The sequence below is a fragment of the Eublepharis macularius genome, chromosome 3 (genome assembly GCF_028583425.1).
Source record: "Eublepharis macularius isolate TG4126 chromosome 3, MPM_Emac_v1.0, whole genome shotgun sequence".
NCBI classification, from domain to species: Eukaryota; Metazoa; Chordata; class Lepidosauria; order Squamata; family Eublepharidae; genus Eublepharis; species Eublepharis macularius.
Window position 1 is genome coordinate 152,643,157 of NC_072792.1, and position 19,554 is coordinate 152,662,710.

Below are 19,554 nucleotides of genomic sequence, written 5' to 3' on the forward strand. Positions count from 1 at the left end.
TGGAAAGACATTGGCAAATAAAACAATGAAATAATGGGAATAATAATAACATTCAATTTATATACCGCCCTTCAGGACAACTTAATGCCTCTTCAGAGTGGTTTACAAAGTATGTCCTTATTGGTTGTTGTTGTGGGTTTTCCGGGCTGTATTGCCGTGGTCTTGGCACTGTAGTTCCTGACGTTTCGCCAGCAGCTGTGGTTGTTCCCACAACAACCATTGTTCTCCGGCCATGAAAACCTTCGACAATACATTGAACACTTCTACGGGGAGGAAACATTCCAACAGACCCGGAGATTGGAAACACTTCGGAACAAGAAAGCACATCTACTCTGTTCCCACAACAACCATCGTTCTCCGGCCGTGAAAGCCTTCGACAATATGTCCTTATTATCCCCACAACAATCACCCTGTGGGTGGGACTAAGAGAGCTCCAGAGAACTGTGACTAGCCCAAGGTCACCCAGCTGGCTTCAAGGGGAGGAGTGGGGAATCAAATCCGGGTCTCCAGATTAGAGTTCCGTGGTCTTAGCCACTACACCAAACTGGCTCCACCATTGCCAAACACCATAGATTATTTTAGCAGGCTGTCATTTTACATTCAGCTTACCTATGAAGTGGTCCTCGAGGTGTAATAGTTTCTGGGAGGTAGTCAACAAGTGGTGCCCAGCATCCTCCATTAAATGGCATCGGTAAAGGTTGTGGCTGTTTGGTTTCCACAATATTCAATAGCCAGCTTGTATATGGAGAAACAGGATCATCTGCACAGGAACATATTAAGGATTTTTTTTTAACATGCAGGGAATCTGGTGTTCATACCCCGATATTTCAGTGAAATAATAAAGATCAGATATTCATCACACATGCCTCAAATCAATACTGAGCTACAACAAACATTAAAGTATACATGCCCCATGTAATAAGATTGTAAATCATACTTTACGGCTTAATTTTCTTTGGTGTCTTTAACAGCTAAGGATCTAGATCACAAAGCTTCAGGTAACTGAGGGCTACTAAAACCTCTGGCACAATCTAACCAAATTTAAGCACTTTTCATTTCTGTCACTTTCAGTACTTAGCCCTTCCATTAAAATCACTGAGATTCAAAGGTATTTTGACTGCATCATGATTATGATGGGGTATCATGATCACTCATCGCTACTCACACAACTTTATGTAATCTAATTTTAAGTCATACTTTTGTCGTCATCATAAGATCCTCCAGAACTATTACTGTATCTTGATTCCAAACGATTATGAGCTCTGATCACATTGCTGAACCTTGAAAAACCAAAAACAAACATTTCTTAAAATATCATAATTTGGATTTTAACTGGCTTCAATATTCTAGAAAGAACTTTCTTTAAGGGTACATTCCTTTTCCCAGCCCTTATTTACTTTTGAGGAATCAAGTGATTGCACTCCAGAAATACTAGGACCTAGTTCAGATACTGGTGATCTCATATGCAAATAAGCTTGGGCCTGAGTATGCATAGGATAGACGTAGCTTCCTGGGCATAGCAGCAATCAAACACAATCTCATGACACAGACAGCAATAATCAATATCTGATATATAGTTTTCTTACGGAGACAAATATGTAATGAATTACATGGCTATTATTCTTGACCTGGCTGCTAAAAATCTGTGAAATAAAAGCCTCTATCTAATTAGGCAAATTCAGAATCTTAACTATAGCATTAAATCCAAAAAATACAAACTATAAAAGTTTCTTCCTCCGCAAAATGTTTACTCAAGTATATTCCTTGTTGAGTTGGGCGAAAAAGCAACATTTAAGATTACACTGATCTGCAGCTGGTCTCCCCAGCTTGAATGGAATGGAAATTACTCCAGTGAGATCTAGCTTTTAAGGTCTAGCACAGAGTTTGATTTAGCAGATTACAAACCTTTCATCTGTTTCTTTTACGATTCTGTTCTCTTCCATATCGGGGAAACTGTCTTGGCCAGCTACCACAGTATTACTGCTTGATGTGGTACCTGTAAACATAAAACAAAAAATGAATACACAGTAAGCACTTTATATACTGTGGTTATTGAAGACTTTTAAGGCAAACCAAGGGGGAGAATCCAAGAATCTGATTTGAGTTATCCTACACCAGCTATCTTCACAGAAGAACCCTCAGCTCTTCAGAACCACTTTATGTATTACATTGATCCCCACGTATGAAGAAAGGACGTGTATGGCATTATTAGTCCTTTGCCTTCTTTCATCATTATAATTAACTGATTGTTGTAAAGAGAGGTATTGGATTGAGTGCAGTTCCTGCCTTCTATCAACATACTGTATTAATGCACAGTATATTTTCACGTATAAAAACCCAAGTATATGAAAAAGATGTAGAAGAGTTGAATTCTTACCAGACGCAGCCACTGAGGCTTTGTTGCTAGCAGTAAAGCGGTAGAACGGTGGGTTATCGCAATGCTGAACAATGGGGTTTACTGGATCTGTTTGCTGCAGTTCAAACAGAAGCTCTTCCATTGTTTGAATAGTGTTGTTCCGACACAAATAGATGGCAACTTTCTTGATCTGAAGAAACAGCAATATTCAGCAGTCTCAATGCTAAAATAATTTAAACTTGGGTGTGTTATATATTTGACAGGTACTTTAAAAACTAAAATCATGTAATATACACAACGCATCGACCATATCCATGTATTTTACAGGCCCCATTTCCTATTAAGAGATTAATCTAAGAGTAGACTAGAGATGGGCACGAACTGAGAAAATTCCAAACTGCGGTTTGTGGTTCATCACTTTCACGAACCATGAACTTGCCCTGGTTCATGAACTGGTTCGTTTGGTTCATGAAAACGTCACTTCCAGGTCAGCAGAAGGTCTGCAGAGAACCCCACCCCCAATGCCTAGGAAACTGATTGATCGGTGCCGGGCTGTCTGGAGTGACAAACTGAAATACGAACCAAACAAATAAGGCTAAAATTCATCAAGGTTCGTGAAAAATGAGCTCCTAAGAACCGTTGGTTCACAAACCACGAACCATGCCAGTTCGTGACGAACTTTGGTTTGTATTTTGGTTCATGCCCACCTCTAGAGCGGACAGAAGTGTGAATCTTATACAGAACATATTTAATGGTAGATATAGACGTAGGAGTTATAATTACACTACGATAGCAGTTGTTTTACACAAGCTAATGGGAATCCTTGTTATATTAGTACTAACTGAATGTCTTGCTTAGCTCCACAAAGAAATATGATTTTATTTTCCCATTTATTAAGAAATAGATATTTACCTTAACAGGATAAGTAATAAACACATGATTTCCAGTAGTAATTTATCTTGTACATATATGGTTAAACCCCCTTCTTTGCTCATGGGAACAAAGCAATTACATTTTGAAAAAACCACTTACGTAAGATAAAAGGACAGTATCACTGCTAACCCCACACAAACTAATTAGAAACTGCAGAGCTATTCTCAAGTTGTTGCTCCATTTTTCATTGTTGGCTAAAGCATTCCAGACATTCTCCATTTCAGGTCCAGGCACTTCATCTCCATACTGCATAGAAACACAAACACTGAGCTTGATAAAAGTACAGTAAGCTTTCCCCTAAAATGTCTAAAATACATACAGTAAAAACTGAGAACCAAGATGTATCCAGTGGATTGTAGATTATGTCACTCACTATGTATAAGACATATTATCAGTTTGCTGCATGTATCATCCTGTTGTTTAACTGTTTTCTACTGAGATAGTACAATTTTTCTTCATTATATCCACCCTCTGTATCAGTATCATGCATAATATGCTGTGCTCACTCGGATTTCTGTAATCCTAGTCCTAGTACACTGTTCATGCAATGTCTCCTCATATCGATTGCATCAACCTTCAGCATGTCTCTCAGAACTCCCTTTGTATGGACTGTTATCGATGTACACTGTGTGAGTCTCAGTGAGAAAGGTGGACTATAAATACAGTAAAAAGATAAACAAACTTTGCCCAAGATTCTGCTATATCTAGTTAGCACCAGAGCTCGAATCTTTCATAGGGCAAGTTAAATACTGGCTTATGCAAAAGCTGTTCATAAAAAGATGCACTAGAATTTATGCTTGCACATATTGACTTGTTTACATTTGTGCATAACTGTTTGTTTACCTTGGCAGTCATATACATTAGATTATTAAGCACTAGTGATGTGGCCTCTGGAGAACCCCAGCCACTTCCCTTCAATCCACATGTGGCAGCCATTTCCCCTTCTTTATCCTTTATTTCATCCTCTGGGGTACTAGGACTTGAACCTGGAAGAAGCAGCCTGCTGTCTACAAGTTCAATGTTATGAAGCCATGGGAGCAGATAGGTAAGCATGATTTGACGTCCATTTGGATGAGTTGTTGGGAATCGCTGACTTATTTCTGAAAACAATAAAAACAAATATCTTATGAGTCCAGAAGCTATACTGTAGATTTTAGTTTACATGTAGACATTAGTAAAGCCATCTATTCTGTTACTTCTCCCACAAAATTGTAAGAAATACGTTATCAAAAGCTTTTGATTCCTGTCAGCCCGGGAGATCTATGCATGTCAAAATTGATAAAGGTTAAAGGTATAGGGTCCATGATGCATTATGAACTATCAACTGATTAAGATCTCTGTTAGATGACCACAACCCATCAGAACAGAATATGCAGGGGAAGACTGGTTGACATATAAAGAAATTCTTGAGATAAAACAGAATAATTATATGCTTAAAGGTAATGATGAATTGCCATTCCAATATGGATGGTTTCAATATATGCAGATAAAAGATTTGTATGAGAAAGACAAGAGGAAAAATGGTTTTAGACTACAAAATGCTGAGATTGAGAATTGTTTGCTTCAGGGAGGGAAGAAAATGATTTCTAAAATATGTAAGATACTATTGAAATGGTTCACGGAGGAGGAGGTTGTTAAAGTTCAGATGGTTAAATGGGCAATAAACTGTAATAGGGAAATTCCAATGGAAGCTTGGGAAAAGGTATGGGAAAATGTAGTTAAAATTTCAGCATGTACCACGGTGCGTGAAAATGTTTATAAAATGATGTATAGATGGTATTTAACACCGAAGAAGTTGGCCAATGGTAACAGTCAGATGTCTGATAAATGTTGGAAATGTAAACAGCATGAAGGTTCATTCTATCATATGTGGTGGACTTGCGATAAGGCAAAACAGTTCTGGGGGGATATAGTTAAAGTTATGTCGGATATTTTACAAAGGAATATAAATGAAACCCCAGAATTGTTGTTATTATGCATGAACCTAGAGGACTTTGATAAAATGGACAGAGTTATGGTATTTTATATGATTACAGCGGCCAGAATGTGTTATGCACAGTTGTGGAAGACTCAGGAGATACCATCTATGGAGGATTGGATTTTGAAAGTTCTGAATATGGCAGAAATGGACAAGTTAACAAGGAAATTGAAAGAACAAGAAGAACTGGAATATACATTAAGCTGGGAAAAATTTAAGAAATATGTGGAGAAAAAGTGGGACATGAAGGGGAAATTGTGGTCTTTGGATAGTTGTTAAGGGGAGATAGAAACTTACTTAAGGTTAAAAGGGGGTATATTATTATATTTTAATGGTATAGTATAGAGTTAGAGAGTTACAGTATTGTAGTAGTATAAATTTAAGAGTAAGATAGTATAATTATTTGGGAAAGTATAAGATTGAATAACAAGATTGTATGGGTAATAGTAAGTATATATGATATTTTAGGGATGTAATAGAAGTAATAGATTTATAATACGGATAATAGGGAGTTAAGGAATAGTATATTTTATATATATATATGTACTTATATGGTTATATAATTTTCATACTCTTAATTTAGATAAGTATTATATTATGATAGTTAATATAAGTAAATAGACTAGATATACATGATATATATTATTATAGATTTTAGGATATGATATATTCTTTAGATTAAGTTGGGGATGGAAAACTGTTGGGAGTCACCAGAAAAGGTGGGGGGGAGGATGGGGAAAATGTAATGGGGTGGAAAATGGTAATGACTTGTATGTTTATATTTGTTAACCCATCCAATAATTTTTTTTTTAAAAAAGAGGACCACAACCCATCAATGGAAGAGCACATTCCCAAAGCATAATAGCCTAAGTGAAATAATTTCATTCAGGTTTAACATCATTGTCTGAAACACAATGAGGAAGAGCTGATAACCAGTAAATCAAAGGAACAACATCTAGCAATAGAATTTCTGCTCTGTGTTCAGGACATTTTTGCTGATATAATAAAACATACTGACTACATAAAGGTTCCTTACACTGAGTCAGATCATTATCAAAGTCAGTAATGCCTATTTTGACCACCAGCAGCTCTCCATGATCTCAAGTAGAGGTCTTTAGAATCACCTGCTACCTACTCCTTTTAACTGCAGATTCCAGGGATTGAACCTGGGACCTATGCATGCCAAGAAGATGCTTTACTTCTGAGCCACAGCCCCTCTTCATATTAAAATGACATTTAAAGTTAACAGATGATAATGAAGGGAAAGCAGCTTTTAAGGTATGGAGAACATGCTTGCTAAAATTTACTCTGCGTCAAACCGACAGAATATATTACAATTACACAAAATAAGAAAGTCAGAAATTCTTCACTAATGATGATGATGATGATGATGATGATGATGATGATGATGATGATGATAACAATGATGATGATAGAGACCCAAACTTGTATGCTAATTCTGTGGGAGCTCCCTTCTAGTACTCCTGGTACAGTGAAAAGAAGACCAGGTCTGAGCTTTCATTCACATAAACTTTGCTTGATAGAGTAACAGGCTAAAGCATATCAATCACAACTAAAAATATGAACAGAAATTTGTACCTGAAAATAGCGGAAGCGTGAGCTCAGGATACATTCTTGCCAGTTCATATGACAAATGAGCTAGTGATACACTGTAAAGAGGTGGCAGTGGACCATGAGTTCCATACAGAATACTTCCAGGTCTTTGCTCAGCTACTTTTTTTGAATAAACAAAAAGCTTGGCTTCCAAAATCTACAGGGAAAATGTAAAGGAAATCCCACATTTTCAGCATTTTAATTCATGTTCTGAAAAAGCAATACATCATGTCACTATTTAAATATTTTGATGTAATGTTTTTAATTGGCAGAAATTCAATCTTCTGTATTTGTCGAACAGCCTTATTGTACCTCTTGTCCCACAAAGGAGGAAACAGAATTACTTCTTGACATTTCCCCTACTTCCTCCCCACTGCAACCCCTTTGGCATTGATGATATCATGTAGGCTTCTGTCCTCATTCAACCAGGGATGTGTGCCAAAATATTCAGTTCAATCCAGATCCAGGTATCAGAAATACTGTAAATACTCGGTTCCCTATGGGGAAAACTATCTGGGTGGCTGGAAGGGGGCATTTTTCAAGCAAACATCATGAAATTTGCAGGGAACTTACTCCTTCCTGTTCAATAAAGATTACCCCAAGTTTCAAGATTGGACACTGGGGTCCAATTCTATGGGCCCCTGCTGCCTTCAGCCACTCTCCATTGTTTCTTGTGGGGAAAAACATTCCAGGACAAAGAAACCATAAGCAAAGGCAATCCCTGGCCAAAAGCCAGTCCCAATGCAAGTCCCACTCTCAATGTAAGTTGAACTAACAAAGCCCAACAGAGCCAAACTGAAGCAAGGAAAGCAATGTCAAATAAGAGAATACCACCAGAACTAATGTCAAACCAGTGAATCCAACCACAAGCAACGGCAGCCCCTAGCCAAAAGCAAGTCCTGATGCAAGTCCCACTCTCAATGCAACCTGAACCAACAAACCCCACCAAAACCAAACTAAATCAAGGGATTCCTTTTCTAACTGAAGTTAGTGTGGTGTCACTGAGCCTCCGCCTGTTCTACCATATGGAAACACAGCCGAGCTGGAGAGGGTGATGGGATGCTGCTGGAGAGGAGGGGTGAGGCTCACCAGGCAAGCTGCAGAGTTTAAAAGGCAGCTGGAGGCTTGAAGGGCTCTTTTGGAATTTAGGGGTGGAGGAAGGGATCCATGGACCTCATGGAGAAAAGCAGGTGGCAAAGCAGTGGTGAGAGTGGTGGCTCGAACTGCCGAGGCAATCTCCATGGCAGGAGAGCAGCATGAGGCTGCAGAGGACAGGAGGAAGCAAGCAGAGAGGCTGGGAGCCAGACAAGAGCATGGGGAGCTGCTACAAATGAGGGCAATGGGCTGAGGAAGACGATCTTGCCTCCCCCCCCCGCCCATGCCTGGAAAGAAAAGGAAGGGCAAAAGACATGGAGAAGCCAGACAGCCATTTGCAAGATAAAACTGAATAAATTCTATTTTATCCAGCCAATCACAATCTGGCCTCCCAATCTAATTTGGAATTCTCTTATTTGACTCGTTTAGTCAGATTGTGCCGATTAGGAATATATCCATTTTTTAAAATGTGGTATATGTATACCAAATTGCATATCTCTACATCCAACTGTCCTCTCCTGGCTTATCTTCCCCTTTCCCCCTGTAATATCTTGTACTATCTTCTCTGACCCATCTGTCTCATTTGTCTGATTCTTTTATTGGAGAGACCAGTCCCATACATACTGTGCAAAACAACATGCAGAGGAAGTAGGGTTGCCAGCTCTGATTTGTGAAATTCCTGGAGATTTTGAGGGTTAAGTCTGGGGAGGGCAGGATTTGGGGAGGGCAGGGACCTCAACAGGGTATAATGCCATAGAGTCCACCCTCCAAAGTCGCTGTTTTCTTCAAGGCAACTGATCTCTGTAGCCTGGAGATCAGCAGTAATTCCAAGAGATCTCTAGCCACTATATGGAGGTTGGCAATTCTAAAAGTCTCTCCAATGGTTACTATCCCAAAGATGCTATTTCAAATAAACATCACTCTCTTTCCATCACTGAGTCAGGCTTCCACCAAGTCTAGCTGACCTTCCTTGTAAGGGTCCCAAGCACCACAGCATTACAGTCACATGGGTTAATGTCCTGTAGGTTTTGCATACAAGATTGTTAAAGAACAAAAACAAACATGTAACCCACTGATAAATGTTTGGAGAAACCAATTATCCAGTTCTTTGTTTCCCCCACTTTCTTTTAAAGGAGTTAAATTCATACATGCCTGCATTAGTTGCATGGAAATTTCATAAATCTCTCTATTGGTGTCGGATGCTTTGAACAGGACTAGATTTAACAGTGTCACTATATCAAAAGGGTAGTTCCTGAAAGAATAAACATATTTTGATCCAGAGATTCTTTGGTGTTTTCAACACAAAAATTCTTTTTCCACAAAGCTGTGCTCAAGTTAACACAGAATAATAAATACAACCAAATGAAAAAATAAAACAATAAAATACATCAAACATCATCAGTACAAAATTCCCCTGCAATACGAATTAGTTACATGATGCTTTTGCAAAAACTAGAACAGAAAAATGTAGCTAATTCTCAGCTCTAGATAAAGTTATTTAATGATCTGAATTAAATTTTAAGCCTAAATTACCAAATACTCCGAACTACATTTTATGTATTTTCTGCATTTGTGCAGAATTCTGCTCTCACTAATTTAAAACTATAAGTTCATTAATTTTAACAAGTAAATGAGGAATCAGATGCCCAACTTCAGGCACCCAACTTTTCAGTTTTGCTCAATCTAAACAAGTTGATGCAAAACAGACAGAAATGCAAGGAATGCAAACACGAAACGGGAGGAAACCCCTTGAGGGTGTTTTTGAAAATAAATGCAAGAATGTGTGTTTCTATTTCACTTATTGCAAATACTATAGTTCTTTTAAAAAGCATTTGGTTATTTCTTGCGATTGGTTAAATTCCTGAGTACATTTCTGTGTACTTATATCACAACAAAAATGTTCCAAGAGAGCCCCAAGGCTGGGAGAAAGATGGCTTTTTATAAGGGTTTTATGGAACAAAAGAAATCATAACTAAAAGAAGCTATAATTCAGGCTTTAGGCTGTTCTGAATTTGTGTTTACTACAATCCAAAGAAGAACTCAGACCAGAACTGCTTCGGCCTTTTGGGGGTGTACTTCACTTCTTACAGTTTATGATGAACAAGGCATTCACAAAAAGGGAGGATTTTATTTTCCCATAGGAATTTGAGCTACACATATAAACTTATGTTATAACCAGTTACTACAGAAGTAAGGAAAGAGAAGGAGATAAATGTAACATGGTGTTATCTAGTGATACCTGATCATGTGAAAGTGGATTCTGATGTCCACTTTTTGCCACTTTGCAGGAGTCTTGCAAATGACATATAAGGGAATCTGAGTTAATTAAAGACTCGTGCTACTTTTAAGTTACCAAAGGATGGATAAAGAATGGATGTCTACTCTGAGTTATTTTATTTTTACGATCATAAGCTCTTGGAAATTGCTCCAAACTTGTGATTTTCACTTAAAAGATTTGGAAGTTAATTCAAATCAATGTGAAATTCCATTAAGATTGCCTCTTCAGTCACTTGCCTTTTCTTTCTCTCTCATTTCTCCATTCCATTCCCACCAAATCATATCCTCACTCTAAGATCTGTTTGTTTTCCCTCTGCCTCACAATTTCCTTCTGCGTTCCTTCCATTAGCTACCTTTCTGTATCACCCCTCCTTTCTTTGGTTCATTGCCGCAGCCTCATCTGTATATCCACCCAACAGAAATTACTTCTTTACCCTGTTTCCCGTTTCTGCCCAACAGCCTCCAGCTCTCATACTTACTGTGCCCTCTTCCCACTTAGCTTACTAACTTCCATGCTTGTTTAGCACATCTGTCTCCATCTTACTTCCCTGCTACCAAAGACTTTCGTATCTCTAGGCCCCATATGTGGTTCTTCTCCAGCAATCCCTCACAGAAACTGTACTGTTTGCCAGTAATGTTGTTATCCGCCCTGAGCCTGCTTGAGGGGAGAGCGGAATATAAATACGATAAAATAAATAAATAATATTCTAATGCTGAACCTTTCCCTTTCTTAGTTAAAATTCTTATGAACTTTCTTTGACACCCCAACAGCCAGTTAATTGAAAGGACAGGGCAGGTTGCAGGCAACAGAGTACAATGCAGAAGTCCAACTGCAGCCTATTAAATAAATGAGATAGGAGCCATTAACTAGGTGATAAGGTATGCCTGACAGTTTGAACCATCTCTCAGTTTTGCATTCATTTTAGGTCTAAATTGAAGCAGTGACCTTGCTCATATACACAGAACGGCACTGCTGATATTCTGTAAGCTTTTTTGTTTTGTTTTTCTTTTTTTTTTTTTTTTTTTTGAAAAATTTTTATTGGGTTAGAACATTTTTATTTTTACATTACAGTCAATTTTCCCCTAATTTTTCGTTTCTAACCCCCTCCCTTTCCCCCCCTTTTGTTGACTTCCAACAGCTTTCCCACCCTCTGTCCCTTTTCCCTTACTTCTATTAAGTTCCTCTATCTAAAACAGATATACATTCTCCATTATATTAAGCAGTACATCTTTAACTCCTTTACTTATTATACACCCAAACTATACGTCTTTAGATAAACAATTTATCCCATTTTCCAGTTTTGAATAATTCTATATAAACCTATATATCATAAACCATAAAAATTTCCCACATTTAAATCAAACAATTTGATTTGTTCTCTATATATTACTCATTTCAACTTTTTATGGTAATTCTATATAACTCCTCAGGTACTCAATCAATTTAACTCTTCTATATATTCAGTTTGGTGCATATAAATCTTGTCAAAGAAAGAAAATATTGTTAGTTAGTCAATCCTCATGTTTAAACCTTATCATTAATTATTCTCTATCAGTTGACCTATACATATCTATATATATCTCAATCAATTAATCTAACTGCTTATAAATTCACATTTCTCTTCCTCCCCCGGTAAAGTCACCCCTCTCTTTTATACTTTTATTATATTTCAGTAGTTCTCAAACTGCCACAGTTTTCCTCCCACCTCCCATTTCTTCTCCAGGTATTGTTTCAGCTTCTCCCAGTCTGTGTTGAACTGCCCTGAGTCCAGGTCTCTCAGTTTTCTTGTCATCTTGTCCATTTCAGCCATATACAGCAATTTGTAGATCCAATCTTCAATAGTTGGTACTTCTTGTACTTTCCATTTCTGCGCATATAAAAGTCTAGCTGCTGCAGTCATATAAAAAATCAACGTCCTATGATGGGCTGGAATTCCCTCCATTCCCAAGTTTAGCAGCAGGAGTTCTGGGTTCTTATTTATTTGAAACTGTAAAATTTCACTCATTTCTCTTATTATTTCCCCCCAGAACTGCCTAGCTACCTCACACGACCACCACATATGATAGAGGGAGCCCTCATGTTTCTTACATTTCCAGCATTTATTAGAAGTATTCAAGTTCCCTAGCGCAATCTTCTTTGGTGTCATGTACCAACGATAGATCATTTTGAAAATGTTCTCTTTAATATTGATACATGTCGTTGTCTTCATTGTAGTTTTCCACAAGTATTCCCATGCCTCCATTGTTATTTCTTTATTGAAATTTATAGCCCATTTCACCATCTGTGTTTTAACTATCTCATCCTCAGTATACCATTTCAGCAATACTTGGTATACCTTAGATATTCTTTTCTTGTCTTCTTTAAGAAGGGTCTGCTCTAGTTCCGAGTTCTCTGTTCGTATGCCCCCTTTTGCAAAGTCTGAGTTGTATAAGTCTCTAATCTGTCTATACTGGAACCAATCATAGTTAGGTGATAGTTCCTCTTGCGTCTTTATTCTAAGTTTAGATTCTTCAATCTTAGTTATTTCTTTGTACGTTAAACATTGTTGTTCATTATCCACAGCTCTCGGATCTATCACCTCATATGGAACCACCCACAAGGGGGTTCCTTCTTGTAGGTAAGTTCTATACTTCTTCCAGATGTTTTGTTTTTCTTTTTATCTACATCCTGTTGCTATAATATTCTGGCATTTCTGCAAATTAAAAAATATGTGAGAAGCAGCAGTGCTGCAAATGTGCTGCACCTGGGCACAGTTCTTGTCTTCAGGATGGCACAAAGATACAAAGGTGCCTCTTTTAGGCAAAGCAGAAAAAGCATAACACTTAGTTCAAGGCTTTCTGCCTAAGAAAATGTTTATTCATTTCCACTTTCTCACTGGAGCTTTTGTCCTGTTGTCTCCACGATGTTAATATCTGGAAGCCCACCTAACCAAAAGTAAATATGTTTGCAGCTGCAACTATTTCTTTTAATTTTTACATACAACAGTACAGTCTATTCCACAAGCTATATGGTTACTTGGTATGCCTCTCTTACCACTCTGGTCATTTTGTATTACAAGCTCCTATAATTTTCTACTCTGAGGATTAATACCTGCTTCCACACACAGTCGCAATGGCTTTGAAGCATCCTGAAGCTAGCTGGTATGATCCAGTATAACATCGGTCTATTGCCCAGTTGAAGAGATTTATTTGGTCAGGATTTAACTCCAGCAACAAGACAACAACTTCACAGCCAAGCTGATGAACCTGAGTGCACAGAGAATGGAACAAATGCATCTGACGAAGAGAGCTATAGTTCTCAAAAGCTTATGCTACAATAAAGTTGGTTAGTCTTAAAGGCACTACTGGACTCTTTACTATTTTGCAACTACAGACTAACACAGCTAACTCCTCTGGATCAGTAATGGAGAGTGCAAAGAAGTGGCAGGGACGGCGGACTAAAAATCTAATATATAAAATATAAAAATAAATAAAAATTAGGATCAGTCCATTAGGTCCAGCATGCTGTTACCAACACAGACCAGGAAGAGGTTATGACTGCAAAGGCCATCCCCAACTGCTTAGACCCAGCATGTGATAATCAGAAATATTCAAACTCTAAACTCCTTTTTTAAAGTACTATGGGTAAGAGCCATGGATAGTAGACTTGTACTCCATGGATTCTTGAAACTCTAAACTAACAGTGTCCACCCTCTCTGTAATTATTAATTCCATATGCTATTTATAAACTGTGGGGAAATGTTGCATTTTTAGTTTAGTTCTGAATTTACTGCTAGCTAGCTATTTTCAATTTTCACACCTTACTTTCCTCCTTTCTAACCCTGCTTATAATTCATCAAAACAAATTACAAGTGATTTTTTTATAGTTTCACCTAGTTTGCATGTTTAATTCTAAGTGCATACAAACAGCTCTGTTTATACATATGGAAAGAAGTGCTAAAGGGTGCCTGTGGGTGTGATATAAAACAGGTTCAATCATATTTAATGAAACATACAGGGAAAGCACTTATCTATCAAGTCAAAGGAATTATTTTATCCTAAAACTAGAACTGTTTTTGGCCTTCCTCTGAAGATCTGCTGATTCACAACCATCTGATTCTTCATAAGCTATCTCAGTAAGTAGGAAGTGCTTCATGGTCTTGGTTGCACGTAACTATGAGGCCGCCTCTCTCCCTATGTTCCACCACAGCAGCTTCACTCATCTGAACAGGGCCTTCTGGGCAATATCAACAGCTACCCATACATGCGCATTCTCTGTGGTGACTTCCATCTTATGGAATGGATGCCTGAAGAGATCAGGAAAGCTCCCACTCTCCTGGCTTTCCACGAACTATGCAAAACTGAATTATCCAGGAGGTCTTTTTCACACAGGTAATATTGCTGTGCTGTATGGAAATGGCTCAGGTAGATACTTTGGTAAAGAGATAGGAACTGTAGATTATACTACTGTGTCTGTTGCTGTAAGTATGCTGTAAGTAGTGGGTAGGTTCCATGTTGTTTAATATGTCATAACAAATTGCTTATTTTTATTTCGACACTACTTCAGCTCTGTATTTGGGTATATGCTTGAAATTGCTTATGTTTTGCTTTCAGCATTGTTTCAGCTCTGTATTCAAATTTATGTTTGCAAATTTCTGCAATTCATACAGTATTGTGTTGTTTATTAAATGTCCCAGCTGTTGACTGTATTGACATACACCGGGTAATTCATCTTGAGTTTCAATGAGAAAGGTGGACTATAAATAAATAAATAAATTTCAAATTTGCCTGGAGTCAGGCATATGACTTCAAACAGAAATGTGTGTTTGAAATACTACTGTCCCTGTATAATATGCACCCTGTAAAAGTGGAAGAACACTGTCACAATTATTTTTATCGTGCAAGATGTAGAACAGCCCTACTCTGCACTGAAGACAACTTACAGAGATGGAAGGGCGCCTTTCTATTGCACTGCAGGTATACCATGAATGGTGTCTCAAAATACCATTTCAAAATATTTAAAATTCATGAAACACTGATGAGTTACACACCCGTAAATCCTGACAAGCTAGGATATTATCAAGCCATTTGTAGAGATAGCCATCAGGAGAAAGACCCACATTGTCAAAGACAGGTCCACAGCACAGTACAGCAGACATTGCCTAAGAATAGAGAGAAAAAGGATGGTTATGCAAATACTACATTGATTAACGTATTTTTCATTGGTTATTTCTTTCAATTTGCTGCCTACATAGAGTATAACACATCAAGTCACTTAGTCATCAGTTTCAACAGCATTTCAGTGAGGCTACGCTAGAAGGACTGATTGTAAAGTATCATTCTAATGAATTCTGAAAAAACATTATGCTAAAAATATCCCAGCTAAATTCTGGCCAACAAATGTCAGTCGAATGAAAAGGCCTTCCTATATCAGTAATCCTTGAATCTGCCCATCTTATTTGCCTTTAACTCTCTCATGCCACCTCCCCATTACAGATTAACCAAACTGCTCTACCTCCTTCTTAGTCTTAATCATCTCATTTTGATGAAACATCAGCCTCTAGCATAAAAGAAGTCAACATAACAACAGCAGTTTCCTGTCTGTTAGACAACTCTGACTGATAGAAGTTGATTTTCAGTGATAATATTTTAGGCTCAGATTTCAAAATAAACATCTAGATTTTAGAAACAGATGTATGTGACACTAAGTATTGTGGGGATGATAACATTAATTCGTTCACCACTCTGGGTGAGACACTAATTGGTATATAAGTGCAGTTATCATCATCATCATTAAGTGAATATGGGGTTGGATCAAAAGGTACACCTGTGTGAGTAGGAACTGCCTTCTGCGTGTGTAAGGGGGAGCATGATTTATCTGACTCAAGTTGTAGCCCCCTCCACTTCATCTCATGCTTCATTCCATTCTTGAGCATGCTGTTCTTAAGGTTTCCTGATTCTCATCTCCAGCTTTTCAGGTTGCACAAGTAACTCCAAAATGATAGGGGAAGTTGCAAAAGATCCATTTCACAAACAAAGCTCCAGGAGTGGTTCTTAGGAACCAACCCACAGTGTTTAGAATGTTGCTGTTAATTCCAATCTCCCCCACCACCAAAGAACTGATAAACAGAACACAAATCAAAAAGCTACAAGAATAATCACAAAGCTACAAGGAACAAATGTTATGTATGATTCATGAGAAAATAAAGCCCATCACTTTTGCTTCTTTCCATTTTCTAAATTTAAGATGGGAAAGTGTTACATACTGAAAGTAATCATGATGTACCTTTAAAGCACAATACTGGTATCTTGTAATCTGGTGATTTCTATCACTGTAACGATCCAATGGTGTAAACATTATGCTGAAAGGTCCGGCCCACTGACTAAACAAGATGAAGAGATGGTGCCGTAAGCTTTGTTGAGGAAAAAGAAATCTTCTGTGGTGAACTGAGTGAAGAAATATATAAACAGCCTTAATTTGTTAAAACAAAGAAAAATACGGACATGAATTCTGATAAAACATTCTGCTGTCCTGGAGTAAATTTCCTGGTTATACATTTGGAAAATATTTTGCAAGAATTTGCTATCTAGGTGATGGACTTGTAACTGATCCCAAGACATATTTAATTGCTCAGAAGGACAGTAGCATCAATAACGAAATTGAACAGATTCAGTTTTTGAAACAGGCTCTCTCAAGTATATATATAGCCACCAGAATTCAAGAACACCACAGATGTGACAGTGAATACCTTTAATTTTTATCCATAGCATCTGTTCTTTGCCTCTCCCAGACATGCAGCTCATTCATACAAGCAATACTCATCTTCTACACCGACTGTGGCTGGAGTCTGGCGTGGGCAGAAGCATTCTTTCAGAAAGAACACTGAAAGAGTGTTCGAAATAGAGTGGTTGAAATACCCTAACATACATTATCTTGTAATCCTGTAAAGAGGTATTATTATTGCCATATTCCACATTTTATTTTTATGCTTTTAATGATTTTATTATTTTATTTCCTAGTAAATAAATAAATTTAAATTCTGCATGTGTTCCTATTTAAATGTTATTTTCTGTCCCAAGGAACCCTACACATGTGTGTATATGTCTTCTTTTCAAGTGATGATTGATTGTTCTTAGAACCACTAGATGCTGTGTTATTGGCAAACTACACTGTCCTGTGAATTGCCAGAATCCAAAACTGTGTGCATGTAGTGCCACCACAGAAGAACCCCCAAGGAGGAGTAGGAAATGGTGCTCTTAGGTGATTCTATTCTGTTTTCAAGTATACTGGCAGCTAGATTCCATGATCATAAAAAGCTGCAGAACTACTCTACTTTAGCCATTCAGCCTTCCCAATAAGGGAAGTTCCAGGTGAAAGCATTAGCTCCAAGTAGCATGACTTTATGGATTGCCAAGTGATGCTACTTCTGGGAGGCTGCAGCCCATTAGGTGAAATGATTTAAAAGGGAAAAGGAACCAGTGGAGCTTGAGCTTCACTGGAGGTCAGGAGCATGGCTGTTCCTGTAGGAAGTCCAAAAAAGGATGTAAGCAACTGATCTCTGGTTATATGGTGAACTGTCTTACCTCTTTGGCCCATTTATTGTGAACTGTCTTGCCTCCTTGATAAACTGCCTTGAGTAGAAAAGGGTATCTTGCCTTAGTGGGCTTCTTTGACCTCCCAAATCCATTAAAGAACCCCAACTTTTGGCAGAATTCCACAACAGAAGTGCCAAAAAATTTCTTAGTTGTCATTTAGATCATATTTCTAGTCCTGGAAGTCGCAGGGACAGGCATTTATATACAGAGTGCAGAATTTGATTTTGGGCAATACAGCCTTGTAAGCTGAGCAGGCTCCCGGAAGACCAGTAATGCATCCCATGCTTATGGTAACATCTGTGCTTGTTTCTAAAACCATTAAGGTGATTTGGGGGGGTTTTGTTCATCCCTCTCTCTTAAACTAGACTGTTCTTTTTGGCTGCACAACAGCCATCCTGCTGGCCAGATTGCTGTGCACGTGAATTGCCAGATGGCACTTGCTGGTACCCAGCAGGGGCACTTCACAACATTTTGGGCCAAAGGAATAGTAATCAAGGAGGATTCATGCATATCTACACAATCTCTGCAATGCATCCACACACATCATTGGCTACTGTGCCATCATTGCACTAGAGCATTCATTCCACAGATAAAGAAGACAGATAAAGAAATCTGCGAGGTGATGACTGCTGTGAAGCAACGATAGTATTTATTTATTTTATTAGATGTATACCCCGCCCTCCCCACAATGGGTTCAGGGCGGCTAACAGCATTAAAAATACATTAAAATCACAAAAACATAAAATCCATAATAATTTCTTAAAAAATCATTAAAATAGTCTAGAAGCAGGCTATTTAGACCAATATTGGGAGTTCGTATTTGGGCATAGCAGATGGCCGAGGGCAGCCCCAGAAGAAGTGGTGGTCTTAGATGGAAGAAGGAGGACACCCGCTGGCACTCAGCTGAAGGCCCGGAGGAACATCTCCGTTTTACAGGCCCTATGAAACTGTAACACGTCCCGCAGGGCCCAGATCTCCAGCAGGAGAGTGTTTCACCAGGCCGGGGCCAGGGCAGAAAAAGCCCTGGCCCCTGGTTGAGGCCTGATGGATGTCCTTCGGGCTGGGGACCACCAGGAGTTGCTTGTCTGCAGAGAGCAACACCCTGCAGGGGACATGATGGAAGAGGCGGTCCCAGTCCGTGAAGGGCTTCAAACACCAAGGTTAACACCTTAAACCATGCACTATCCGACGTTCTTAAAAAGCTCTATTTTCATTATGCTTACATAATAACATAATGAATGGAAAGGCAAAATTGCTCAATCATGCTGAGGGAATTCCATGTGAAGACTAACTGCCTCATCATATCAGATGCTACTGTATTCACTGAAGGCTTATGTGGTAATGAGCATAGCAAAGAGATGGGTGGAGGGGGCTTCTTCATGAACCTGAAACAAGCCTTCAGTTTTTGAGCACTTAAAGGCTTAGAGACCTTCTCTATGGTCTCAATGAAAGGAATATATTCAATCAGCAAAGGCCAAATAGCCATAACTAAGTGGTTGCTTTATCTGACAGAAGCTAGTTTTCTGAAACTGAAAACCAACTGTTCCTTTGATGTTTCTATAATTACCAACAGCCATTCACAAACTTGTGTGCTGAGATTCTAGGATAAAAGCAATTTATAATTGTTTCAATTCTGAGTTCTCTCACACATTTCCACTTCTAACAATGAATGTAGAATTATTTAGCTGTTCCTATTTCTATTTGCTATGTTACCTCCAGAAAGGTT

The 19,554-nt window shown here is 38.3% G+C and overlaps 1 protein-coding gene across 2 annotated transcripts in view; it reads right to left on the minus strand.

Moving 5' to 3' along the window:
- FRY (FRY microtubule binding protein) overlaps positions 1-19,554 on the minus strand; it is a 255,784-nt gene that overhangs the window by 88,667 nt on the left and 147,563 nt on the right. For both annotated transcript variants that reach the window (XM_054973031.1, XM_054973032.1), the window contains exons 27-37: positions 16,519-16,679; positions 15,284-15,394; positions 13,345-13,499; positions 9,129-9,228; positions 6,867-7,038; positions 4,133-4,389; positions 3,389-3,535; positions 2,378-2,546; positions 1,906-1,996; positions 1,198-1,280; positions 610-760 (exon numbers count right to left, since the gene is read on the minus strand). In XM_054973031.1, the coding sequence (XP_054829006.1) occupies positions 610-760; positions 1,198-1,280; positions 1,906-1,996; positions 2,378-2,546; positions 3,389-3,535; positions 4,133-4,389; positions 6,867-7,038; positions 9,129-9,228; positions 13,345-13,499; positions 15,284-15,394; positions 16,519-16,679 (1,597 nt within the window). The remainder of the gene's footprint in view (positions 1-609; positions 761-1,197; positions 1,281-1,905; positions 1,997-2,377; positions 2,547-3,388; positions 3,536-4,132; positions 4,390-6,866; positions 7,039-9,128; positions 9,229-13,344; positions 13,500-15,283; positions 15,395-16,518; positions 16,680-19,554) is intronic.